We start from the raw sequence: 26,320 nt of genomic DNA, 5'->3' as shown, positions 1-26,320 counted from the left end.
AGTTTTAGCAGTGCGTGTGTCTAGCCTCACCTTCCCACAGCTTCTGCAGTGGTGTTTCCTGCGTATGACAGTGAAGGGGGCCTTGCAGGCGATGCATGAGTTACAGGCCTCATCAGGGACCCAGTCTGGGGGGTCTGTGGTGGAGGGGGAGAGGGGGGAGACGGCAAGAGGGTGGAGTGAGCGTTTGTTTAGGGTGAGTTGGGGTGAAACGTGTCACTTTTGAGTATACAAGCTGGTGAGTGACATTTCTGTTACACACACTCCCTGAATTGTGTGTATGTGTGTGAGGATGCGTGTGTATATACGTGAGGATGTGTGTGTGTGTGTGTGAGGAGAGAGGTCCCTACCTTCGAACTGGCCCTCGCGGGCCTTGGCAGCCAGCTCAGACGAGGAGACAGTCTCCTGGCAGAGAGCGCAGTCCTCCAGCCCAGCACTGCACAGGCCTGGCACTGAGGGGTGGAACAGCAGCGTTTACACAGAGAACAAGCAGCCTTCCACAGGCCAGTGCTCCTCATAGGAGCCGTGGTTACGCAGCACTGACTCTTAGTCTGGAGCGCCTCACCTCTCTTCTGCATGTTGCACTCCCCCTGCTCACACTTGGTCGCCATGACCTCGAACAGCGTCTTCAGGATGCTGCGGAGGTCGCTGGCGTAGTTGGTCTGCAGCTGGTCAGCCACACCTGGTGGAGGGAGAGCAACCATGAGAGAGAGGGACAGAGAGAGAGAGAGAGAGAGACAGAGAGAGAGACTGAGACAGAGAGAGAGAGACAGACTGAGACAGAGACAGAGAGAGACAGAGAGAGAGAGACAGACTGAGACAGAGAGAGAGACTGAGACAGACAGTGAGAGACAGAGAGAGAAAAATGGATGGAGACAGAGAAAGGGAGAGAAAGGGAAGAGAGATGAAGGGCCTCTCACCTGAGATGCAGACGAACAGGCGGTGGATGAGGTCACTGCTGCTGTGGAAGCGGGAGCGGATCTTGTTCCTGGCGGCCATCTTGGCGGCCTGCAGAGCCAGCTGGATCTCCTGGTGGTCCAGATCCTCGGACATCCCCGAGCTGGTGGTCAGACTGCTGACCGGGCTGGGGGGGGGGGGAAGGAGCCATGCCACGGAGAGATTGATGGAGAGACACAGAGAGAGAGAGAGACAGAGAGACAGAGAGACAGAGAGACAGAGAGAGAGACAGAGAGACAGAGAGAGAGAGAGAGAGGGGAGTGAGACAGAGGCACACACACAGGGGACTGTTACATTATCATTCTGGGCAGCACACAGACACGGCCGGCTGGAATGCGGCGTGTGAATATGCATCGTTGGAGATGAGTCATGGTGTATTTCTAGCTAGATGAGAGCTTGAGAGAGCGTAGTGACACGGGGGGGGGGGGGGGGGGGGGGTGACAGATGTGAGCCAGACTACAGACGTTGGCAGGTGAAGACTTAAAGAAACCTGGAACGTGCGAAACACAGAGGACGGTCACAGTAGACACACACACACACACACACACACACGACGGGTCAGGGGTTACCTTGGTGTGTATGAACCGCTGGTCAGACTACATGTGGTGACAGATACACTCTCACAGTCACTACTGGACACTGAGCTGAGAGGAGAGTCCTGGAAACTGGTCACAACCAAAACAAATCCAAAACAATTAGGGGGAAAAAAATTGTAAACGTAACGCAATGGCCAAATAAAAACATGCAGATGGTACATAGAGTGACGTGAAAATGATCTCCTCTCTCTGAACAGACAAGTGAATGACACAATACAAAAGCCTTACTTCTGACGGGCAGAAAGATGATTATGAACAGAAGACACACACGCAAACACACACACACAGACGGCTCACACACCTAGTGTTCCTCCTGCTCTCCTCTTTGGTGTCCCTGTCGGGGTCCCTGGTCCCCAGCCTCTCCCGGCCCCCACTGGCTTGGGGCCTCCTCACAGTCCTCCACTGGTGGCTGCAGGGTGTGGGGGCCCCCCCGGCTGGGCCCCGATCCTGCGGGGGCCCCGGGGGCACCAGCACCAGGCACTTCTCACAGCACTCAGCCCCCTCCTCCGGCTCCCCCACCAGGGGTCGCTCCGGGGAGCAGCGGGGCGAGGGGGGCGTCAGCTGGGCGGGGTCTCCTCTCTTACCCCCCGGCTCCCTCCCTGGGGGAGCCAGGCAGGAGGCGGACGATTGGATGACGGAACCAAGGGGCGGGACTTTGCAGTGTTTGTCCAATCCCAGGCCGAGGGCCAGCCCCAGGCCGGCGGTGTCCATGGAGAGGGCGTCGTCGTGGCCGTCGTCGCAGCTACCGCAGCACACGCAGGAGTTGAGCAGGCAGTGCGTGGCCACCAGGGGGCCGCAGGGCTCCGCCTCCGGGGCGGGAGGGGGGCGGGGCAGCAGCAGCTTGTCCCCCGCCAGCTCCGTCAGGCTGGGAGAGCAGGGGTTAAAGATGACCGTGGCCGACAGCTTCATCCCGCCCATGCGGTTGGCGATGACCTCAGCCGTCTCCGCCCCATCCAGCCCCACCTCCCAACCGCTGGTGTAGGGGAGGGGCTCGGGGGTGGTGGAGAGAGGGTGGGGTTTGGAGGCGGGGCACTGAGGGGCGTGGTTTGGAGGAAACTCGTCGGATTGGGTGGAGGGCCAGCCATTCCTGGTGGGGTCCTTCGGGGGGGCGGGGGCCTCAGAGGGGGAGGGGTACTGGGGGACTCTGGCGGGTGAGGTGAGGCATCCGGTCAACACGTCCAGATCCTCCATGAAGAACACCCTGTCCTCCTCCTCCTGGAACAGGCCGGCCCTGCCCCGACCCCCAGGGGCCCTGCAGGGGGAGGCCTCGGTGCTGGAGGCCCCGCTGGAGCCCCCGCCCCTGAGGGGCCGGTGGGCGGGGGACTGGCCCTGGCTGGGGGGGGACAGCAGCGTGGACATCTCGTCCCCCACACGGTGCACCATCATGTTGAGCTGCTCCAGCTCCTCCTCGTCGTACTGCATGGAGCAGGCCAGGTCGGCCTCCTCCGCCTCCTCGCACAGCAGGCCCTGCCCCTGCTCCTCGGGCCCCGCCTCCATGTCCTCCCACTCCCTGTCCACCGTCACCTCCTGCTCATCCTCCTCCCCCAGGCTGGGAGACGCATCCAGGGCCAGGTCCGTCTGCGCCGTCCCCCCCTCCTGCTCCTCCTCCTGGCTGGAGAGGTCTGGTGCTGGGCTGCTGGGTGGGGGGGGGGTCAGCAGTGGGGCCGCCGGGGGGCGTCGCCTCCTTGTCTGCAGAGAACTCCCCGTCCTGAGAGATGCACAGGTTCCTCTCCAGCGTCAGCAGCTCCTCCTCAGTCAGGGTCTGCAGCAGGTCCCTGAGGGAACAACAACAACATCATCAACAACAACATCATCAACAACATCAATAACAACATCAATTATAACAACATCATCAACAACAACATCATCAACAACATCAATAACAACATCAATAATAATAACATCTACAGTAATAATAACAACAACCACTTATGGATTAGCAAATTAGAATTTTCGCTGCAATAGCAAATATTTTATTTGTATAAATGTTATATATATATATATATATATATAAACTTGAACTGTTACATTAGGTGATGGTAGCAGTGGTGGTAAAGCACTGAAGACTGACTCCTAGCTCTGTTGGGAGACCCTGACAGGATAGATTACCTGATCTTCTTCAGTAATGTCCGGAAGGGCCGGAAGAGCTCAGACATGTCCTCGGGTTTGCGATCGAGGTTGAGTGGCCCTTCACAGTACACCACCAGACCACTAGGAGAGAGGAAGGGCGGACATGATTTAATCCATACCAGTGAGAGGGAGAAGAGAGAGAGACAGAGAGAGACAGAGAGAGACAGGGAGACAGGGAGAGAAAGAGGGAGAGATACAGGGAGAAAGAGAGAGAGAGACAGAGAGAGACAGAGAGAGAAAAGAGGGAGAAAAGAGAGAGAGGGGGAGAGAGACAGAGAGAGAGAGAGAGAGAGGGAGAAAAGAGAGAGACCGAGATAGACAGAGAGAGAGAGGGAGAGAGACAGAGAGAGAGACAGAGAAAGAGGGGGGGGGGGGGGGGGGCAAACTTACCACACAATGGCCAGCCTGGGAATGGTAAACATCAGAGCTGGTTCATAGTCATCGATCATGTCTTGTGAGAGGTATCCCATCTGGAGGGCCCTGGGACCCAATACAGAGGACAGGCGACAGGAGAAGGAATCACCCAGATGTTTAGAAAGCCTGACAAGCCCTGCAACCACCACAGGGCCGTGATGACACACCACAGACCCAACCTTCCTCTCTCAAACTGAACATCATGTCATGCATGTGTGCTTTAATCACTGTGGACATGCCCTGTACGGTAATGTCTGTCCTCGTATTGTTTTCTATTCTAGATGGAACTGTGTGTCAGAATACATTTAAGTTAAACTGAATTGATAAGTGTCTACCAGGCTCTCTGTGTTGACATTGTGACTGCTCCTTTCTCCCCCTCCACCGCTCCCGGCAGAACCCACTTCCTCCTCCTCCCCCGACAGAACCCACGTTCTCCCCCCTCTCCTCCCCCGACAGAACCCAGGTTCTCCCCCCTCTCCTCCCCAACAGAACTCACATTCTCCCCTCTCTCCTCCCCAACAGAACCCACATTCTCCCCCTCCTCCTCCCCAACAGAACCCACGTTCTCCCCCCTCTCCTCCCCAACAGAACCCATGTTCTCCCTCCTCCTCCCCCCCAACAGAACCCACCTCTCCACGGTCTCACAGAACAGCACGATAACCTCCTGCTGGACGTAGTACTCTTTGGGAGACTTCACAGGCACCATGGCTGACACATAGCTGGGGAGAGACGACACAGAGGACCACATGGTCACACCCTCACGTTCATGATGCCCACGGCGTTACCACACAGGGCAGTCATCCTGCTTAGGTAGCTTAGGGGTTAGAGCGTTTGTATTTATTTACAGGGAGAGTTCAGATAAATGAACAATGACGCGTACCTGAGCTCAAACTCAGCGAAGAGGCTATCGAAGTGGCGCAGGCCGTCCCGCATGCGGTCGGTGTAGAGGTTGAGGTCTCGCAGGGCCTGGTCCCGCGTGATGTTTCTCACCTCCTCCAGGCTGCGGGTCAGGTCCTTCGCCAGCGGCCTCATGGCCATGCTCTCTATCTCCCTGTTCATGATGATCGAGCCAGCAGCCAGACACTGCTCACACACACACACATGCATCACACACACACACACACACACAGGGACACGCACACACAGACACCCACCCACAGAGACACACAATCAGACACAAACACACAACAATAGACTGTTATCCGAACAGTCCCAGACGTGATCATCACAGACACAGTGGAGTTCTTGTAGTGCTGGACAGAGTGAGGGTGTGTGAGGAAACACAGCACTGTACCTCGGCTCCGAACCACAGCTGCCCCGCCAGGTTGTCATGGCGAATCTCCTCCGGGAACTTCACCAAGAAGTCTCTGTTGGCTCTGTCGTCCGGGATACACTCATCCATGATCTGGTTGATAATGTTCAACACATTGTCCTGCAGACACGGTGGGGGGGGGGAGGGGAGGGGGGGGGGGGGAGAGAGTGACAGAGGAAGAGATTGAATAAACTGGATGAAATGGAACGGTCAGGAAGTGTTCCGTCGGCCGGGCGACAGGACACAGGCGGGCGCGTGCTGTAGCCTGCCGAACACTGTGACATGTTCCTGGAAAGCTCGACTTACCTTGGTCCTAACTACGGGGGCTAATCCATGTTGAAAAAGCACTCAACTCCTCACTGGGAACTGGCAGTAAACAATGAGACATGGACATGCTCAAAACAGGGGACTATGACAGCTTCTTCACAATTCAATCCCCCCCCCCCCCCCCCCCCCCCCCCCCCCCCACCACACACTCACACTAAATCCCCTAATTCCAGCGGTGTAAACACACTGTCACGCACAGCCAGAGCTAATCACGGGCTTGTGTGCTGCTGGCGTAAACAATGACTAACAATGAGCATGGCAGCCCGGTGGAACCTTGCTGTGTGCTGTGATCACGACAGACACAGCTTCTCCCAGCTAACCCCCACAAGAAAGATTCAAAAGGTTTGCGGAGAAACAGCTGAACCACTGCTTCCTTGGTAGACCTGTGTGTTGGCCTGGGCCCTCCATGGCTAATCGTAAGATGTCCTATCCTCACTGTTCTTAACCGACAATCAGCCCCAGTTTGACGCAAACAGAGTGACCCTGGGTGGATGGGTTGTTGAGGGACATGGGGAAGTTTCCCAACTCCCTCAAGGCTCTCCCTCTTTCTGCTGCCACTCTCTCTCTCTCTCTCTCTCTCTCTCTCTCTCTCTCTCTCTCTCTCTCTCTCTCTCTCTCTCGCTCTCTCGCTCTCTCTCTCTCGCTCTCTCTCTCTCTCTCTCGCTCTCTCTCTCTCGCTCTCTCTCGCTCTCTCTCGCTCTCTCTCGCTCTCCGTATTATTCTGCCAAACTGATTCCTCCCTCGCTCTCTCTGCCAGCCATTCATTGTGTCGCTCATGCAGGTCATGCTGGGAGCGTACTGTTGCCAGGAGCACGTAAGGAGCTTGGCAGGGCAGTGGAGAGCAGGAGTGAGAGACCAGCGTGCTCCAGAGGAGAGCAGGAGAGAGAGACCAGCGTGCTCCAGAGGAGAGCAGGAGAGAGAGACCAGCGTGCTCCAGAGGAGAGCAGGAGAGAGAGACCAGCGTGCTCCAGAGGAGAGCAGGAGAGAGAGACCAGCGTGCTCCAGAGGAGAGCAGGAGAAAGACACCAGCGTGCTCCAGAGGAGAGCAGGAGAGAGAGACCAGCGTGCTCCAGAGGAGAGCAGGAGAAAGACACCAGCGTGCTCCAGAGGAGAGCAGCAGAGAGACTGGGTGATGTGAAACACCCCCTCACAGGCTCTCGTCCTCCATCCCAGGACCACAGAGAGGTGCTGGGGAGTCTGGAAGCACTCCGGTCGCTTGCTGGTCCCCTTGGGGGGTGTCCAGGGTTCAGAGAGTTAGCTGTGCCAAAGCGACTACTTGCTAACCATGGGGTTATACCACTGGAGAGTAGAACTGTTGACAAACGCAAAACATGACACTAATTCACTGTGAAAGGAAAACCCCCTTTTGCAGAAATATAGCCAGATAAGCTAAACCCTGACTGAGAGGAGAGGAGACCATTACAATAGTTCTGGAGGGGGAGATGAAGAGAGAGAGACAGACCAGGACAGCTCTTTCTCAGCTGCAGAAAATGCTTAACAGTCAGTCAGCTAAAGGCTGGGTAGGAACAGCACAGCCTAACACAAAACGAACACGCAGCGATTCACGGCACGGTCAATTTGAGGTGATAATGAAGTGAACGAGAGACCTCAGCGGAGAGCCGGACAGGAGGAGAGAGGAGGATGGAAGAAGAGGGGAGGAGAGAGGAGGAGAGAGGAGGATGGAAGAAGAGGGGAGGAGAGAGGAGGATGGAAGAAGAGGGGAGGAGAGAGGAGGAGAGAGGAGGATGGAAGAAGAGGGGAGGAGAGAGGAGGAGAGAGGAGGATGGAAGAAGAGAGGAGAGAGGAGGATGGAAGAAGAGGGGAGGAGAGAGGAGAGAGGAGGATGGAAGAAGAGGGGAGGAGAGAGGAGGATGGAAGAAGAGGGGAGGAGAGAGGAGGAGAGAGGAGGATGGAAGAAGAGGGGAGGAGAGAGGAGGAGAGAGGAGGAGAGAGGAGGATGGAAGAAGAGGGGAGGAGAGAGGAGGATTGAAGAAGAGGGAAGGACTGAGAGAAACAGCTGGGGATTAAGTGACCTTATTAAGCGAAATCTCCTCCCAGGATACAGGGGTCTGGAGCTGGGGAGCAGCATGCATGCTGATGCCTCCTCCCCCCCTCCTCCCCCCCTCCTCCCCCATATCCCAGCATGCATCAGCATGGCAGGAGTCCCTAACTCACACCAGGAAATTGGTTAAGTATCTGGCTCAAAAACCAAATGTTATAGCTAAGGAAGTCAATGCCTAACATCAGTCTAAAAGGCATAATTTAATAGATCACCATTTGATAGATGATCTAGACTATCCATCATGGTTCACAGAGAAATCTAAAACAACAAATCTTGGAGTCAGATGGCTGAGTGGTGAGGGAGTCGGGCTAGTAATCAGAAGGGCGCCGGATCGATTCCCCGCCGTGTCAAATGACGTTGTATCCTTGGGCAAAGCACTTCACCCTACTTGCCTTGGGGGGAATGTCCCTGTACTTACTGTAAGTAGACGTCTCGGAAGGAAGGTAAGACTTAACAGGTGTGATCTTGACTTCTTCAGTCGCTCTGGATAAGAGTGTCTGGTAATTGACTAAATGTTCCTCACAACTTAATTGCCATAATCAGTTCCACTTCACTTATTCTTCAAACTTATCTAAACACTCACTGGGGGCAGTCTGCAAAACAAGCAGAATGTGTCCACAGACCACGTCCAGGCACAGGACTTATCTCACAAACAAGGAAATGAATTTAAGGTCTGGCCAAACAATGAACCAATCAGGTCACTGGACTTGACCCGGTCATGTAAACCTGGCTGTATCTAATAACTCTGAAACAACCCTCTTCCATCTCACTAAGCACAGGTTCAGTCAGGTGACCCAAATGACTTCTAACCAAATCAGCCCAAAAATACGTTCTCTGTTGACCCAGTTCCAAAACAACTGAGATCAATCTGATCTCATTTAAACTCTGGTCTAATTCTAGTCACTCTGTTGAGCAGGAGTATTTTAGTAGTCTCTTCAATACTGGGTCATAGACTTAACTCTAATGAATTGTTCTGGCCTTGTCGTTTCCAAGGACCTGACGTCTCGTCTTTAGACAAATATTTTTTTACTATTTATTTTTCCAAAATTATTTTGTTGGCCAAACTTTTTTTCAAAATAATTTTGCAATGTAAAAAATAAAATAAAATAAGTCACACACAACTAGTTAGTTTCTAAAATGTATTTTTGTATGCATGTATTAAATTGATGTGAGGTCCAACAGGTAATAGTAGACCACTGCGGTGAGGGTCGTACCTGACAGGAGCGGAACTGGTTGACCAGCAGGGTGCATCTCTGAGGATCCTTCCTGCCATCCAGGCTGTCCAGCTCCATGGCAACCTGGTTGAGCTCCTCGTCAGCATAGTAGAACTGGGCCAGGAGCTGGGGGTCTGTCCTCTGGAGACACAGGGAGGGAGGAGGAGCCACGGTCAACACAAGCACGAACACATGAAGAAGAACACAAGCAACACAAGCAAGAACACATGAAGAAGAACACAAGCAACACAAGCAAGAACACATGAAGAAGAACACAAGCAACACAAGCAACACAAGCAACACAAGCAAGAACACATGAAGAAGAGTGCGGTGTGTGTGGTCGTGGGTGTAAGTGCGAGTGCACTCGTATGTGTGTGGTCGTGTGTAGGTGTGCGTATATGCACTTGTGTGTGTGTATGTATACGTGTGTGTCCCTATGAGTGTGTGTATGTATGCTTGTGTGTGTGTGTGCACTCGTGCACAGGCTCAAGGGGCAGGAAGAGGTAGAACCAGAGAGGTGTCAGCAGATGGTTAATATTGTGTGGAACCTCCCCAGAAGAGCTGGCGTAATAACAGAGCTTGTCCACGCTGAAGGATTTGTGTCATCATCAATCATCCAGTGTGTGCCCACCCTGCAGGGAGGAGCCCAGCCCACCAGAGCACTCTGTTGCTGGGGAGCACACGTACAGCCACGCCACTCAGAGCTGGGTGGAGGGGGGTAGTGGGCTGAGGGGTGGGGGAGGGGGCGGAGGGGTGAGGGAGGGAGGGCGGGGTGGGGCAGGAATACGTCTTCAGGAGGGAGGGCAGATAAGGGCCAGACCTCAAAGAAAAGGTAGGTTGACATGTTTTTATTGTTGTTTTATACAGCAGGGCAGCACACCACTGTGGTTCCTCTGCTCTGCCTCGGCTGGTTAAGACGCTGCTGTGCTGCATGAACACTGCGATTACAGTGAGAACACAGTGCGGCACTCAGCCCGCACAAAAAAACACAACATCTCTTTATTATCTGAAGACCTACGACTACTGTAGCACAAGGAGGCCCCCTTGGACAGCGACGCTTCCCACATGGAACGGAGAACATCTTACTAGACCTGCTCCCCAAAGTTTTGCTGCTTCCCCACCGTGAGAGGGCTCCCAATGGGTTGCCTGCAGCATGGAGGCAGCAGATGATGCACGACTGTTCCTTCTCTCACTCCCCCTCTCTCATCAATAATAAAACAAACAGCAGGAAGAAATACACTGGCATGATCAACCTAGCGTCCCAGCACCGGCATCAGCCGTTAAAGAAGAGGCTATGGAGCGCGTGCAGAACAGGCAGGACAGCTGAACAGCGAGCAGGCTGAGAGTGGTTATGCTACAGTGTTCGTGTACATGTTTCACACTTCTCTCGAGTGTTCTTTCTCAACAAGGTCACGTATATGCTCCATGTCTATATATAAATCACTTGTGAAGGATGGGAATTGAGGGTGGGGCAACCAGATGCTAGGATATGGAGAGAGATAAAGAGAGAATGACAGAAAGAGAGAGGGAGAGAATAGATCTATTTAGCTGCAGAGATACAAGGTAGCCAGATCTGCTGCAGACTGAGTACAGACGCATGTGTCTCAATCTGCCATGAATGTATGACTGACAGTATCATCCATCATATAAATGGTATGAGACATGAAAGGCTATATTGTTTGTAGAAAGCTAATTGGAGTTCATAGCTTATTGGTTAGCCTCATGTAGTGTATAAGGAAGGAGAATTAGGCTCAGTACAGCAGGCACACTGGATACAACAGAGAAGCATCTTCTAAATAAAGTTACAATTACATGAGAATTTCCTTGATCTGTATTGACCCAGTGTCTCCCACTACAGCAGGCCCGAAGATCTCTTCAAACAAAAGATCAGTGAGCAGACGGCACACAAACCGCCCACAGAACGAGCATGGGAGCTCGTCAAGGGACAAATTCCTGAAGCAAGAGGTAGGGCTTTCCATGGAGCTCGACTCAAATCACTGTCTACTCAGTGACGTGTATAACACTAATGTCTCGTCCAAACAGGAAATGGAAGCAGGCCAAGGGTGTTGACCTTTTCCACTGAGGGGCAAAAGACGACTCATGCAGACGGCAGGCGTTCTGCTGGTCCAGCCCAGAGGAGGAAGAAAAGGAGCCTTTGAGATGGCAGTGGACCGGAGCTTCCTCCTGCTGCATTCCCCTCTCTGGAGAGAACATTCCAACACCACTGCATCATGGAGAGGAGTCGATAGTGGAGGACGTTCTGGGCATGTGTGGGCCAGGCCTACCTTAAGAGGTTTGAAATCCATCTACCAGATTTATCTCTGTAAGCATGTCTGTCTAATCTCTCCATACATCCATCTACCCATTTTTGCATTCCTTACATCAGGGAACTCGCCCTCGTCAGCATAAGCAGGGCCCCCAGTCTGTCTGAAGAGACGATCTCCTTTGATAGAGGAGAGGTGGCGAGGCAGACAGAGCAACCTTGAAGTCAGATGACGCGAGCAGTTTGAAAGTGAGAGTCCCGTCTCACTTTCTCACCGCATTCATCTGAACTTCATTACTCTAGATCTCCTTGGGAACCAGGCCGCCTTTTCTGAAGTGTTCCTGTCAATACTGACACCTGCGTGACAACTAACCTGTCAGTACAACTCCAGAAAGACTTAACCAACACACAACGAAACATATTAGGTATTGAAGGAATGGAAAGGAGAAAAAAAAACTTTCCAACTGGGGAATTAGGTCAGGGCAGAGCCACAGAGCCATGTCTCTCTCTCTATGGCTCTGGGACAGGGTCATTAGATGAGTTTGAGACTCTGAACCATGGGAAATACATGTTTGACAAGTTAATATCATGTCATCATGAAGTTAAAAAACGAAGACGAAAAAAGAGGAGAAAACAAGCCTTCAAGATGAGTCTCCAGCCCTCAAGACTAGTCCTGCCCCGAGCACAACAACTGTGTTGGGTTAGAGAGCTAATGATTCAGCAGATCTGGCCGTCTGGGCCCCCTGTGGCAGCGAGTCCTGAAAGCCCTCCTGACGTCACTCGTCCTTGATGGAGGGATGACTCAAACACACTCACCCTTTGTGGCCAGAAACCTGCCATCTCCCATCATTAAGCTGTCCTAACCTCCCCACCGACAGTTGAGGTGCGTTGTTCTGTTCAACCTTTCCCCGCCTCAACATGGCACATCAAACAGCCTAGGCGAGGTCACGACGACAGGTTCACTTAGCGTTAACGCTTGGGAGTGAATGAACTGAAGGCCGTTTCCCAACCCTCCGAGCGTGTTGCCATCGCAGGGTGCAGCGCACCAGCTGTCCTGCCTGGACAATCTACTCATCCTCCCACATCTCCTCCACCAGCAGTCTGCGGCTGTTGCTCTGGGGCTGCTGAATCATCACTTGGTTTCCATTCACAACGCGAGGAGGTGGCAACTGGATTATATCTTATGACCAACGGCAAGATGGCTATCCTGCACCTCATTCCTCCCAGGATCACTTCACTGACTGGCTGGCTGCTCTCCAGGAATGCCTCTTCTGGCAGCCCAGGTTAATGTTGTGGGGAGGGCTGTCAACTGCCTGCAGCAGTTCATTTAGCTTCTGGCACTTACTGGCAAACGAGCAGTGGTATCCATCGCATTGTTCCATTGCTTATTCAGTGCTCAGCAGAAAGTGTTGGGCTCCGCATCGGAGCAGGCAGGTTGGAAGAGAAACAAACAGGTGGAGCACCTCCTATCCCAGGTCTCTCCGTCAGTGAAGAACAGAACAGAACTGCCTGTAGGTTAAATTATGCAAAATGTTCTACTTTGGTTCCATCTGAACCATGACGTGTTCACTTGTGTGACATTGCATTAAACAGCACGTTTACAGTTTCCGGCTATTGTGTTCTCAGTATTCCAAGCGAGTTATTCCAATCCTCTCTGGTTTTCACTAGAATGCTACAGCCACAGGCTGTAAGGCAACGGTTAATCTACTGAACCGCTGACTAAACTGTGGACCTTGCATCAAGTAGAACACTGTTGAATAATTGCATACTGTGGTTATGGACATGGAATTCTTTCTTAATACGGTAGTTTCAACCACAAGATGACATCTTCTGATATATCAGTTGCACAATGCTTGGGAGGGGCTCGGGTCAAACCCCACTCTGACGGAACATGTCTGAAACTTCACTTGATGGGAACAATGTGAACCACCTCACTATGACAGCTGAACAGTAGACATTCTCATCAAAGCCCCCCTTTTGGACCTGGGGAAATCTTTCTGGGTAGCAGGGCGAGTTCCCTGATCTCTTTCGGTCGCAGGGTGAGGTTTTTGATCTCTCTGGGTCGCAGGGCGAGTTGCCTGATCTCTCTGTGTTGCAGGGCGAGTTGCCTTATCTCTTTGGGCTGCAGGGTGAGTTCCCTGATCTCTCTGGGTCGCAGGGTCGAGTTCCCTGATCTCTCTGGGTCGCAGGGTTGAGTTCCCTGATCTCTCTGGGTCGCAGGGTTGAGTTCCCTGATCTCTCTGGGTCGCAGGGTTGAGTTCCCTGACTCAGGAGACTCGACACAGCTGTTCCATCTGGGGAGCGATGGTATAATCTGTGTCTGCAGTTCAGCCTCACTAATCTGCTTTTTGATCTGTGATGGAGCCAGACACGTGCCTAGGGCAGGGTCCAGCAGGGCAGGGTGGGGCAGAGCGGGGCAGGATGGGGCAGAGCGGGGCAGCAGGGGAGAGTAAGAGGATTTGGGCTGCAGGGAGAAGAGCTCCGATCTTCTGGAGGCTGGCGTGACATGTGGGGACACCCCCTTTCTGACCCGTGACCACCAGGAAGTTATTATGCAATCATTAATTCTGTTATACAATACAGGGCTATGTTGACTACAGATGGAGAGGGGATTTCACATTTTTAAAAACATCAGCACAAAGAGAGTAGAGGGGAGAGCTGAAAGGATGGCAACGAGGCGTAGCTATCCGTAAGACAGCTTCCTATACAGCTTCCCATGTCGTAACAACTTGATTCAAGGATTTGAAAGCGAAAACGCTAAGAAAAAAACTGTCGGCCTTGGAGGACAAAAGCAGCACAAAAAAAAAAAAAAAAACTTCATGTCACATCTACCGGAATAGTCTTGACGATGTCTCAAAAAAAAACAAACCTATGTTCTCTAATGAGCACTGGCTGTGGTCTGACCTCAGTGAGTGCTGTTCAACCTTCTTTACCGCTGTGGAACATGACTCACAGCGAAACCTAGGCTCAGTCCAGCCCCATCACAGACCGCCGGGACGGAGACAGCCAGCCGAGGCAGCCGACCGAGGCAGGGCCTGACTCCGTTCTGTCCATGATGAGACTTCATAATGACTGCTCTGGACATGGCTGAGGTACTACCGCACACTTGATCCATCCATCCAAAATACACAAACAGCCTGGTTCTTCTTCCTCACACTGCCCAGTTCCTACCAAGCGCACTCTGGTCCTTTCTGCCATGGTGCCCGCCATCTGTTGATAAGATATTTTTACACAGGAAGCCCACATGCAATGCCCAACTGTGGGCAAATTTACAGAGCGGAAAATCGCCCGGCAGACATCTCAGTCTGATTGTAGGGAAGTTTGAGCATTCTCTTTCTTAGCTATACTTTCACCAGTATTAAGAACTTAACAAGCACCACAACAACAAACATCTAAGCTTATCACGACCGATCCTTTACGTCAGATAACGTGCCACTTCCCAAACAGCAAGGGAGGAATGAAGTTTGCCTGGTTCCTGCTCTCCTCATAGCATGTCCTTAGCCTCAACACCGTAACAACAAAAGGATAAGGGAAAGAGAGGCATCCTTTCATTTGATCTCCTGCCAACCGTAACCAAGGCCAAGAACTAATCCCATAATATAGGACCCGCTGCCCCCCACTTCCCTCCCAGAACACATCTCCTCCCTCCCCTGCTCGCTGGACAGCATGATGGGTGGTGTTGTGTATTTCGCTCAGCCAGCCTGACACAGTCACAATCATATAGGCTACTGAAGGCCGTGGGGACTTCGTGCGATCATACCGTATAAAGTCTGTAATCGTCCACTACGGAGCCTGCCGATTACTATTGATGAGTCATAATGCAAAGAGAATCAATACAACTTCACTGTCATTATCAGCCCCTGGACAAGTCTCTCCAGCAGAGTTAAATCACCCCAGTAGCTCGTCTTCGATCATCTCCTACACACACCTAGGACACAGCAGCCAGTTCTCCAGCCTGTAATGAATTTAAAGAGGCCTTCAATTGCCTAGCCTGTCTAGATTTGCACCAGGGGTCAGCTCTCTAAATCCAGCCAGCTGACACCAAATCAATTACCGCACGGCTGTTGGGTAAGCAGAAAGGAGACAACCAGAGAGGTCCAGAAAGCAGGCTGAATATGCAGGCGTGTTGGTCACTGCTCAGCATTCTCCTGCTCCCTGGGCCTCACTGACTGTGCAGAGCCACCCCACTCTGGACAGACAGGACGCCAATTACCCACGTTTCTCTTACCTTCTTGTACATTGCAGCTATATTTGCTCAGCAGTTGTGTGTGTGATGGAAATACACGAGAGCATTTTATTTATGCAATGGCATGTAAGATGTTTACTAATGTTAATGTTGTTTGACGTCTATAAAACCACCCACTAGTCAGTCTATCATACTGTGAGAAAATATGTGTAATGGTGGGTGAGCTGTCCTGTGAAAAACTGGTTTTATAGCTAAGGCTAGTTAAATTGGATTAGTACCATGCTGCTGAATAAAGAAAATGACACAAAAAAAAGGAATGATATGCACTGTAAAATAAGTCGATATCTGCCTCGCATTCCAGCACTAACCCTCAGCTGACTGGCTGAACAACTGGTAGATAGAGGAGAGAGGATGTATGTTTTTTTTTTCTTCTTCATAGCAGGTACAAATGTCGGGTGTTTAGCGGGGAGACATGAAACATTGAGTTGCGGCGTATCTCAGCCCAGCGGCCAGCCGTATGAGGACGGACAAGCAGATGGAGCCGAGCGTAGGCCGCCTGCTGCTGGTTGTGGGGCTGTCACCCTGACAGATGAGGTGCTGTGTAACTGAAGGTCAGCCCCTGAATGCCTGATAGAATAACACCAGGACAGAAGGAGGAGGCTTGGAGGGGAAATGGACAGGTTTAGCCTCCTGACATCTCACTCCCTCTCTCACCATGAGCCTGTCTCGAACGAATGAGAATAGAGGTGATACAGAGGCCATTTTGGCAGGGCTGGAAACTTGATCCAGACCTCATCTGTTTCTGTCGGATGTGCCATGTGAAGTCAAGTGCACATCTTTATGAACACAGGCCCCCTCTACCCCCGTACTCTTCTCACCTTACACCTTCCTAGCTTGCCTCTAGCATGGAAACCCTTCTGTTTTGTGAGTATTTAACGCAGCTTACAATTTAACCTGTGATGCAATGTGAGATCATCACCTCCAGTAAATGGATTGTCACAGACTTGTTCATGTGTAGCCTTCAGTGGATAAAAAAAAAAAAACATCCAAAAGATACGTGTTGAGTTTTAGACTATTCTAAATTGTTGTGCATAGTCAATTTGTTAGAAAAAGTGTTGTTAGTTGGCCCGTTTAACCAGCAAAATGAACGTTAGAAAGCTTGCACAGGGAGGGAACTAAGCTTAGCCTCTTTTTATTTACACAGTCCAATAGTACAGTAGTGCTTGGAGGAAGTGGTATGGTTGTGTTTTTTTTGTTGGCACTCCGATACTCCAAAGTCTGACAGAGCAGACAGGTATGTCATGTGACTCTTGATTAATGTTGCAAGATACTTTTTAGAATACTGGATATACAGGTAGTGTATTGCTGAAAGGAGGGGAAAACAATTCAGTGACTTCTAGGAAGTATAATGCAGCTCTTGAAATATCAATAGCCTTGCTCCATTCAAGTAGAACATGCTGACTCAACTTCTTTCTATCTCTAGGAGAACATAGTTCAATATACAACACATTGTGGATGCAAAATGAAAACACTATGCAGTGTTTAACAATTTATGTCAGACTAGAATGCTCTCTGTAGACTGGACAGAAAGCGAGATAAAGCAATTAAGATGTTGTTTTAACAAGAATACATCACCACTCTGCATAACACAAGAGACAGCATAAACTTGGACTAAAATCGAGTAACACAACAAAAGTGGATTTCCATTTTTATCAAATAATCCAGTTTTTTTAGTTTATGACAATTGAATCAGGTATCTACTTCATGTTCTACTCTGTTACAGGATCACATTTATTCAGGGACAGATTACTGGAGCCTTCTGCAGCTCAAATACCCCTTGTAGCAAGGAGAAAATGATACAAGGCAACATAACCTTCTGGTGATGATGTGAAGGACTGTTTCAGACACTGGAGTCTAACCCTCTAACCCTAACCCTAACCCTAGTCTAACCCTAACCCTATACATAGTATCTATTTTCTGAAACTTACGATAAACGAAGAAAGGGCCGCAGTTTAAAATAATATTTTTTCTCTTAAGCTTACTTGACAAGTTTGGTTCTTTATGATAACATTTAATGCCTAAAATGCAGCAGTTCGTTTTCACCAAAAGAGTGGATTGGTCGCAGGATCACTGACGCAATTAACAAAAGACTGCACTAACTTCCTAAAGTCAAGTAGCTGTTGGTGAACATGACAACACCTTGTAGCATACGACAAAGGCAGTAAGGTACTAAACAAATGTTGTAACAGTTCAAAGTTCTGTGTTTTACCATAGGAATTATCACTCCATAACTAGCAAAAGGGACACCATAACGGGCTCAGTTAGACGTTACTGTTATTTTGAAATTAAACATACATTATTTATTTCGTATTTAAGAGTCAATTTTGGCAATGTGGTTAACCCTAACCCTATACATTATTTCCAGATAACCAGATAGCTGCAGCTCAGCAAGCTAACTGACATGATCTCAAAGGCAACTTTCTTTTCGGCTGGCTAGCAAATAGCATTCACAGCGATTATTGATTGCGAGGAATTGAGATTACTTATACTTGGTACCAATAAAAATACATTTATAGTTAGCAAGTTATAGTTTTGGTCAAATAAATGACTGACAGTAGAAAGAACAAAATACATACATCTTACCTTGGGCTTGTACAGCCACTTTCGAAACCGATTCATCGTTACCTCGCCACCTTACCCCTCTTTTGTCATCAATCCCTCTTTCTACCTGTGTGAGATACCAGCAGTCGCTAGCCAGCTAGCTAGCAAGCTACGTGGCTAAAAGGTGAGAAATCTAAAAAATACAGTAGCTAGCTATGGTGTCCAAGATGATAGGGTATAGAGTTGTATGTTTTCATATTTTTCCACCAAAAAGACGATATGTTTTCAGAGCCACATAATCAGAAGTAAACTGCCTGCTACTGTTCAGGAGCGATGCGTTTGAAACAATCCACCGATAGATTTGCTGTTCTCTCCCTGGCTCTGCTTTATGACAGTCACGTTGACAACATCGCCACCCACTTTCCCAGGGAAAGGCTTGCACCACACGTCACAAAGCCCCACGTCATAATCATTGTTACATTCTATGGCGAGAGAAAAGGATATATGAAATATTCTCATTCGAATGTACTAAAATATATAACTATGACAGCTGGTTACCTAATATGGGACACAAAATGATTAAGTTATTACGATACAAAAAAAAAGACAAACATTTATTGTAATGGGCGTCGCAATTTGAGTGTTCATATCTGGAAGCCTCTGATGTGGGAGAAGCAGAACTTCTGTTTACGCAAGTCTGTTGCTTAGCAACGACCAAACATGGCAACGTTTTCGAAGCTAGTCAGATGAATTTAGTAGTTCTTGGGTCTGAGACAACTAGACTAATGTACCATAAATAAGAAAAAGACCATAACAAATTTGAAAAAATATAGCTAATCTAATATAGCTAATCTCAGACAGAATAAACGAAGGTAGAATGTCCATGGGAAGGTTCAAATGTATCAACCCTCCTAGCTAATGCAGACGAGCTCCATACTTGCCTGGTTGGACAGCTGGAGTTTTTTTATTCGCAATATGTCCCATCCGTTTTTGCTTCAGGATAACTAGACCTAGATAACTAGGCTCATAAGTGGCTCGCCGGGTAAGTGCCTGTCTTTCAGCCTCATTCGTCACCTTGTCTGTGTCTGCATTTCTGTTTTCCATATGGATCCACCTGCATCAGTAAACCATACATCTTCTCAAATCACACTGCAATTTTCTTGCCAATGTGTAGGCACAGAATATGTCGCCAAATTATGGGGTACTTGTCAGAGAGGCCACTCTACTGCTGGACAAGTTCAACGCAGACAAATATTGTGTTGAAGATTACACAGAAGAGGCTTCCAAATCCATGGAGGTATCTAGAAACCTAGTTAAAATTCAGTAAATTCAGGCTAGTATATCAGATCCAGCTGTTTAGAATGGCAACATTACTTAATATAAATCTGTTATGATATCGTTTTTTCTTCTTCTATGTCTTCATGCCAGAATTTGGAACCTTCTGACAAGAACTTCATACTTGACACTGTCTCCGGATGCATTGAGCACAAAAAATTGACGGACATTGTCGTTGATGTTTTCTATGCTCAGAAGGGTAAATGCTTATTGAAGGCTGATCGCAATCAGTTTGCTGGTAAGTTCCTTTGGACTTCTGTGCTGCAAAATCATTATTGTCAGTTTCAGAAACACTATTTCCGGCTTTAAATGTGTCTGTTTAATTTCTGCAGTTATCTGTTATCTTGCTGTGTTTGTCCTTGATGATCTTGGACTTCAGTGTTTCAGCAAGATTGTGAAATCTCTGGACATCAAGAAGATGCACAGTGTAAGAAACCCCTGTGTCTGCTGTTAACTTGAGTGCCAGACATGATGGACAACAATATGAACTTTGACTAAAATGGTTTTGTAGTTCCTCAGTTTCGTTTTCAACGTCACAAACATCAGCACTTGGATAAAAGGCGAGTGGAGTCATATATATGATGCTGATTATGTGGAAAAGAACTGGATTGCTCCACTTTTAAGGTAAATCAAATGAAAGCACAGTAGTAGTTTTGTTTAGTTTTTTGGGGAGGGACACTAAATTGATAGTTTCTCTTTTTGTCTGTAAGGTGGCACCCTGAGATTGAGGCTCTGATAAATCAGCTTGCCGCTAGAATGTCTCAAGCGGGGCATATCAAGAAAGCGCCCCCAAAAATCACTGAGCCCCAAGAGTTTTCTCTTACCAAACCTAAACATCGTCCTCTCCCGGTCCCTGAGCCGATTCCCCTGCAGGAGAAATGCCATGCGGTCAGTTTCATTCAATCAAGTGAAGGACATTCACACTAAGCATGTGTCTAAACAATTCTATTTGATAAATGTTTATATATTTTTTAAACTTATTTTGAATGAAGACTTATGGTAACCTAATTTAAATCAAACAGCCTACTGAACTATTAACAGTGGCTGGTTTAAACAACCTGTTTATATTTCTGTAATGCTTGACTAGGTTCCAACCACCACTTACAGACCTCCAAAAGAGAAAGAAGCCTTAGAGAAAGTGAAACAGAGGAACAGGCAGAGGGCTGAGGTACCTTGGTTAAGGAACTGATGTTGACGCAATTACTGTACACATCAATGTACCTTCATTGTCATTTAATAACTCTGTTTTCCCCAAGCAAGTGCTATTCGAGGCAAACACTCAACAGTTCAAATGTGCAAACCCAGAAAAGTCTGAGGTTACCAAGGTTAGTCAATGTGTCAGTGTGTGGGTTTTTGGAAGACGTTCTAGAGGGTTTTCTATGGAACCTATTCCATTCTCTTCTAAATGATCAACTGTTTGGTTTTGCAGAGTGTGATATCCCAGATCAAGCAAAGCCATGATTCCCAGCTCAAGTGTGATTTAGTTCACTCCTCTGGGACACCTGCAACCCACAAGGTAAATGTCAATAGGTTATCCATCAGAAACCTTTGATACTTCATTTGTGTGTGTGTGTGTCTTCCTGTAAGCAATGACTTACCCCTGTGTATTTGTATGATTCCACTAGACTAACAGCTTGCCCATCAGGCTCAACACCACAGCCATACTGAGAGAGGGCGCTCTGTACAACCGCCATGTTGAGGAGGAGCTCAACAGGTACGACAACATGACCTACCACTTTTCTCAGAACCACACGTGTAGACAAAGAGCTTTAAGTATAACTTCACACGTAGATCTATATATTTACTGTGTTGCTGTTGATAGCACCTGTTCCAGAAGCTGTTGTGGCAGTGCATAAATAGGGGGGAGTCAGATGGCTGAGTTACCGGATCGATTCCCCGCCGTACCAAATGACGTTGTGTCCTTGGGCAAGGCACTTCACCCTACTTGCCTCTGGGCGAATGTCCCTGTATTTACTGTAAGTCGCTCTGGATAAGAGCGTCTGCTAAATGACTAAATGTAAGGACGCCGTGGTGTTTGTTAACCCAGAATCGAGCGGCTGGTTGAGGGGGCGCGTGAGCCGTCTGCGTTCCTGCAGTGGCAGAGGGAGATGAGGGAGCAGGACCTGCAGGCGGAGCTGGCCCAGGTGGAAGAGCGCCGCTTGCAGGGTCGGATCAGCTACGAAGAGGCCGCGCTTGCCCGAGCACGGATCATGGAGCGCAACCAAAAGACTGCCCTGCTAAAGAAGGAAGAGGTGGGTTTTGCTTTCCCCGAGGAATTTAGCATCGCCTCACAAGAAGTGTAATCAAATGCAAGGATTAGAGGATTCCCCAATGGGATTATATGTGTTTGATCAAATCAAATACCTGTAATCATGTCTTTTGTAATCCTACTTGATTCAGTCTGTGAGTCTGTTGTTGCTTACAGACTGCCAAGCTCATGCAGAGATATGCCCGCAAGAGGTTGCAAGAGGAACAAGAGATAAAGGAGCTGGTGAAACAGGTGGCAGATGGACACAAGAACTCCAAAGCTGCCAAAGTGAAGTTGCAGGAGCTCAAACAGCGTATAGGTACACGGAAAACCACCTCAGATTTACTCTTTACATCCTTTTACACGGTGCATTCTTTAGATTCACTTTCACCCTTACTGTTTGCATGGGGAGTGCTCTAATGGATGTTTGTGTTTGTTGTTTAGCGAAGGAAGTGTCTGTGCAGAATCGCGAGCTCTTACAGCAGGCCTTAGAGGAAGCCCAGGAAGATCTGAGCAGAAGATTACATATCATCCGAGAGATACGGGCTTTCGAATCTGTGCCCCACCTCAGGCACACCTTCATGGATGAGACAGAGGTAAACTAACAGGGACTTTTTGGTTGTTGTTGTTCTTTAGGATTTGTAGAATACAGAAGGATACCACATTCTTACACACACAGGGGTCGAAGTGGGGGGAAGGTGGGACTGACTACCCTGGGTCCCAATGGGTGGGACGGCCCTCAAAAACCATAGATTAAAATTTGTTGAATGAAAAAACAGACATAAGCAAAATTGGGAAGAAGGGGAGGGCCCAAATTTCAACTCTTCGTGGGGCCCAGAATTCTTAGTGAGGCCCCTGCTGACACCCTCCCTGTGTTGTAGACGGCAGGGCATCGCCTACTGGGGGAGATGTCCCTGGCTGAGCTGAGGGAACGCCTGTCCGTGCTGAAGGACGCAGAGCAGAGGGAGCAGGAAGACAGGAGAGAGCGAATCCTGCTGGAGAAGCAGAACAAGGAGCAACTTCTGCTGGAGCATCTGGACACTATCGCCCTCCACAGGACGGCACTGGGACAGGCGGCCGAACGCAGGTGCGTGAAGGCTCGATACGTGAATTGAGATTTTGTACGACAACACACACACACACACGTGGGGGTGGGGGGGGGGGGGTCACTGGATAAGTGTACGTACCATGTAGGCTGAGGCCTTACCCCAGTGGTCTGGGTTCGAATCCGAACTGGGCCTTTTGCTCCATGTCTTCCCCTCCCTCTCCAACCCTTTCCTGCCACACTTCACTTACAAACTGTCCAATAAAGAAGGAAAAAGACCCCACCAAAAAAACATATACAAAAAAACACACACTCTTACACTGAGACCTGAGACTAAAGCATAGCTTTGATGGGTTGTGCCTGTTGTGTGAGGCAGGCTTGAAGAGAAGAAAGCAGGCCAGGGCCTGCAGCAGGCTGTGGCCAAGAATGACAAGGTGCTGGCCCTGCAGAGGAAGCTGGAGGAGAGACGGCAGGAGCGACAGAGGCTGAAGCAGAACGAGAAGACCAGGGCCAAGACAGCAGAGCGAGCCGCTCAGCACGCTCTCAGAAGCTGGAATCACAAGAAGGTGAGCGCGGAAGTAAACATTCCAAAGGAGCCATTCCAAACGAAACATTCCAAAGTAAACAAAACGCCTCAGTTAGTAGCCATTTGTACTAACTACCGAATATCTTTTGACCAAATGCAATTCTATGTCTCTTTTTCTTCCGTTAACTTTATTTCGTACAGCTGGCTCTGGAGGAAAAACACTGGGAGGCTTTGGAGCAGAGCTTAGAGCGCCGCATCAAGCAGCAAGCTCCTGATTCACTCTCCCACAGGAAAATACTAAAGGCTTAGAAATTAAACCCCTCTTTAAAAGATCTAGATTTGAAATGTGGCTGTATTTATACATCAGAAATGACACGAGGGGAAACCGTTGAGATTAAAGTAGTAAGTTAGTTGAATAAACTTGATGTTGAAATATTGCGGCTGTGGTTTTCATAACTTTTTGATAATTCTGATTGTGTTCATTCAAACACTTTATTAAAAATAGCGTTTAAACTTTCCATCTGAAATAAATAACAATCATAAACAGCAATGGAACATGATAGTTTAAATGGGTGTAAATCGACAGAAAGTCTCAGCGCTGCGGTTACATTAAACAGAGAGGGAAATAGCTTCAGAATTCAGGAGCCAACTCTTCCAGCTAGAGAGCGCTCTTCCTAAGTACAATCACATGATGTATGTTTTGTCATATGACATTGATGAGTCGAAAAACTGGTCCCGACTCCCGACGCAAACGGCGATTCACCAAGGACAGTAGGAAAACAAAGATTTGAGCTGTCAGGGATGAAATTCCATGAAACTTTGTGAGACCGTTGAGAATATCTGGAGTATGGAATGTTGGGGATTTCTCTCTGCGGTTGCTGCTGCCTGGCTGCTCGGTAGGTTACTTTGTAGACCCGCTTGTCAGGTGTCACCGTAAAACGTTGCAGATAACTTGTTCACTGTGTACGCTGCCTATTATTGTATTGTTAAACTACATAACTGTGTATATATGTACTGTACTGTAAAAAATAACGTTCGATTGTGTTGTGAGACGTGCTACAACTCTTTTGCTAAATAGAACGAGTCTCTAACGTGAAACATTCATTTACAGATTTCTTTCAATCAGAGTATGCTGTGTTAATCCAATCATGTTTTGCACAGCCTGACGTTTAAATTGAACATAATGACTCCGAACAACCATAGTAAAAACGAATCTACAGGCATGTTTGGTCATAGCCTAATAGTTTGTTACAGGCATACTATAGACTGCTGCCAGAAGTATAATGGAGACGGAATTAGGGATCATATGACCTGAATTTTAAATAATTGCTTTTCTTGAAGAGGGTGTCTCTCATTCAGCAAAGGAGCTAAGCACAGGGCTAATGTGATTACTGCCACAATAACGGTCTGTGTTTTCTGCTATGTTGGCCAGCATTTGCCCATGTTGACACAGGTGAGGCTCATTCGATTGCTTAAGTTTGTAGAATCGATCATGTTTGATTCATACAACATTGTGAAATACAGGAATGAGGAAGTCAGCTACATTTAATAGCAAAAAAAATTATAGCGGGGGAAGGGTGTGGTTTGCTTTCTGTCATGGGAATATTGGGTGTTTTTCATTGTTACTTTAGAAACTCCCGGTCACAGCGTTTATGTGGTTCGTGATCATGGAAAATTGATTGCCTTGACCTCTGGGTAGCCGCCCATAAGGTTTCTGAAGACTTGCTGGTTTGTTTTGTTTACGATCCTTACTCCCATTACCATGACAACAGTTCAGACGGGTCATGTGTGGAGCAGGATGTCCCTCCTTGCCCCTCCTATTGCAGACCTTTAGTTTTGTCTCTCCGAACCACAGGCGTGGTTGTGAGCCAGACCACCCTGGCCCCGACCCTTGAGCCCACCGTGATGAACACCACGTTCAGTGAAAACATGACTGCAACTCCCATGATCCTGAGTACCACGTCCCCAGGGTGCTCTGCCCTCAACACGTCCACATGCGAGGCCTGTGTCCCTGGATCGTACTACGACAACGGTGGGTCTGGGTCTGGACGACCCGAATCATCTCAGTGCTACAGGCTAAAAGATGAATAACCTCATACTGTCATTCAGGAGTCACGTTCAACTATTTAAATCACCTTGCTATGCTTCACGCCAGATATGTTGTGCAGCTTATCAGTCATCTACTGCAGTGGTTCTCAACCCTGGTCTTCAAGTACTCCCTGGGTCGTTATGTAGTTATGCAGAAGCCTGTTAACAACCATTCATTTAAATCAGGTGTGTTGGAACAGGGAAATATCTAAAACATGCAGGACATGGGGGTACTTGAGGACCAGGGTTGAGAACCACTGATCTACTGATATCGATGTAGTCTTTCCTGGATGGAAGAACCCATGAAAGCCAGTGTACTCTGTCCTAAAGCCAGCTTCTCATCCCACCTCCAGACACCTTGCTGTGCAACTGCTGCCCCGAACCAGGCCTGTGTCTGTTTGCTGGAGCTTGCCTCCCATGTTCCAGAGGGTTCTATCAGCCAATGGCCGCACAGCAGCAATGTTTACCCTGCAGTCAGGGCTTTTACACCAAGTACGTTTGTCAGACCGCTCACTTTTGTATTTAAAGATCCTCCATCATCAATCTGGTACATCTCAACCTTCCTTTGGTTTCTGGACAGTGTCCTCCGTTGTGTTTACCTTTGACCTTATCTGTGTTTTCGACCAATCAGTTTCACTGGCAGTCCTGTGTGTCAGTCGTGCCCCCGAGGTTCCTATAGCAACGCCACGGCTTCAGATTCATGTAGAAGCTGTTCTCCAGGTATTTATTTACAAAAACATACATGCATGCATGTGGACTGTGTTTAGTTCCATCTGCGCTCACAGCACACCAGTGACGATAATAAATTAATTTTAAAAAAAAGTCTGTTGAGAACAATAGGTTCTATTGTTTGAAACACGAGACAGGGGTCAGATGCTGTACATTCCTCCCAACAAACAAAACTGTTGTGACAGAAATATATCTTATAAGAAAATCCCAATTTTTCCTGAACTTTTTGTTTAGGGTTCTACGCTTCTCTGCAGAATGCCACGTCGTGTCGGCCGTGTCCACAAGGGTCG

At 48.8% G+C, this 26,320-nt stretch overlaps 2 protein-coding genes across 5 annotated transcripts in view; one reads left to right on the top strand and one right to left on the bottom strand.

The window, feature by feature from the left end:
• zfyve28 (zinc finger, FYVE domain containing 28) overlaps window positions 1–18,465 on the bottom strand; it is a 20,695-nt gene extending 2,230 nt beyond the window's left edge. The window contains 14 exon segments of the mRNA XM_047047955.1: window positions 31–134; window positions 348–449; window positions 563–679; window positions 918–1,081; window positions 1,524–1,619; window positions 1,852–3,231; window positions 3,233–3,325; window positions 3,660–3,761; window positions 4,071–4,160; window positions 4,724–4,813; window positions 4,975–5,177; window positions 5,389–5,526; window positions 9,010–9,150; window positions 18,102–18,465. Coding sequence (XP_046903911.1) covers window positions 31–134; window positions 348–449; window positions 563–679; window positions 918–1,081; window positions 1,524–1,619; window positions 1,852–3,231; window positions 3,233–3,325; window positions 3,660–3,761; window positions 4,071–4,160; window positions 4,724–4,813; window positions 4,975–5,177; window positions 5,389–5,526; window positions 9,010–9,150; window positions 18,102–18,137 — 2,856 coding nt within the window. The 5' untranslated portion in view covers window positions 18,138–18,465.
• Window positions 9,404–26,320, top strand: cfap99 (cilia and flagella associated protein 99). Of its 4 annotated transcripts, XM_047048441.1 has the most exons (23): window positions 9,404–9,841; window positions 10,868–10,974; window positions 11,053–11,302; window positions 15,898–16,069; window positions 19,234–19,356; window positions 19,488–19,632; window positions 19,727–19,821; window positions 19,906–20,018; window positions 20,105–20,282; window positions 20,482–20,562; window positions 20,651–20,719; window positions 20,824–20,910; window positions 21,020–21,108; window positions 21,442–21,646; window positions 21,820–21,961; window positions 22,087–22,238; window positions 22,524–22,729; window positions 23,064–23,253; window positions 23,415–24,109; window positions 25,069–25,245; window positions 25,655–25,793; window positions 25,933–26,021; window positions 26,265–26,320. In XM_047048441.1, exons 5-19 carry the CDS (start codon window positions 19,243–19,245, stop codon window positions 23,520–23,522), a joined length of 1,974 nt encoding a protein of 657 aa, XP_046904397.1. In that variant the 5' UTR covers window positions 9,404–9,841; window positions 10,868–10,974; window positions 11,053–11,302; window positions 15,898–16,069; window positions 19,234–19,242; the 3' UTR covers window positions 23,523–24,109; window positions 25,069–25,245; window positions 25,655–25,793; window positions 25,933–26,021; window positions 26,265–26,320. The 4 variants fall into 4 exon arrangements, with proteins under 4 accessions (XP_046904397.1, XP_046904390.1, XP_046904382.1 ...); XM_047048434.1 differs by having other exon boundaries at window positions 9,404–10,974; window positions 11,053–16,069; XM_047048426.1 differs by lacking the exons at window positions 9,404–9,841; window positions 10,868–10,974; window positions 11,053–11,302; window positions 15,898–16,069 and adding an exon at window positions 18,735–19,101.

This window comes from Hypomesus transpacificus, chromosome 3, assembly GCF_021917145.1.
Source record: "Hypomesus transpacificus isolate Combined female chromosome 3, fHypTra1, whole genome shotgun sequence".
Classification (NCBI taxonomy): Eukaryota; Metazoa; Chordata; class Actinopteri; order Osmeriformes; family Osmeridae; genus Hypomesus; species Hypomesus transpacificus.
Note: the sequence above shows the minus strand (reverse complement) of the source record. Positions and strands in the feature narration are given on the sequence as shown.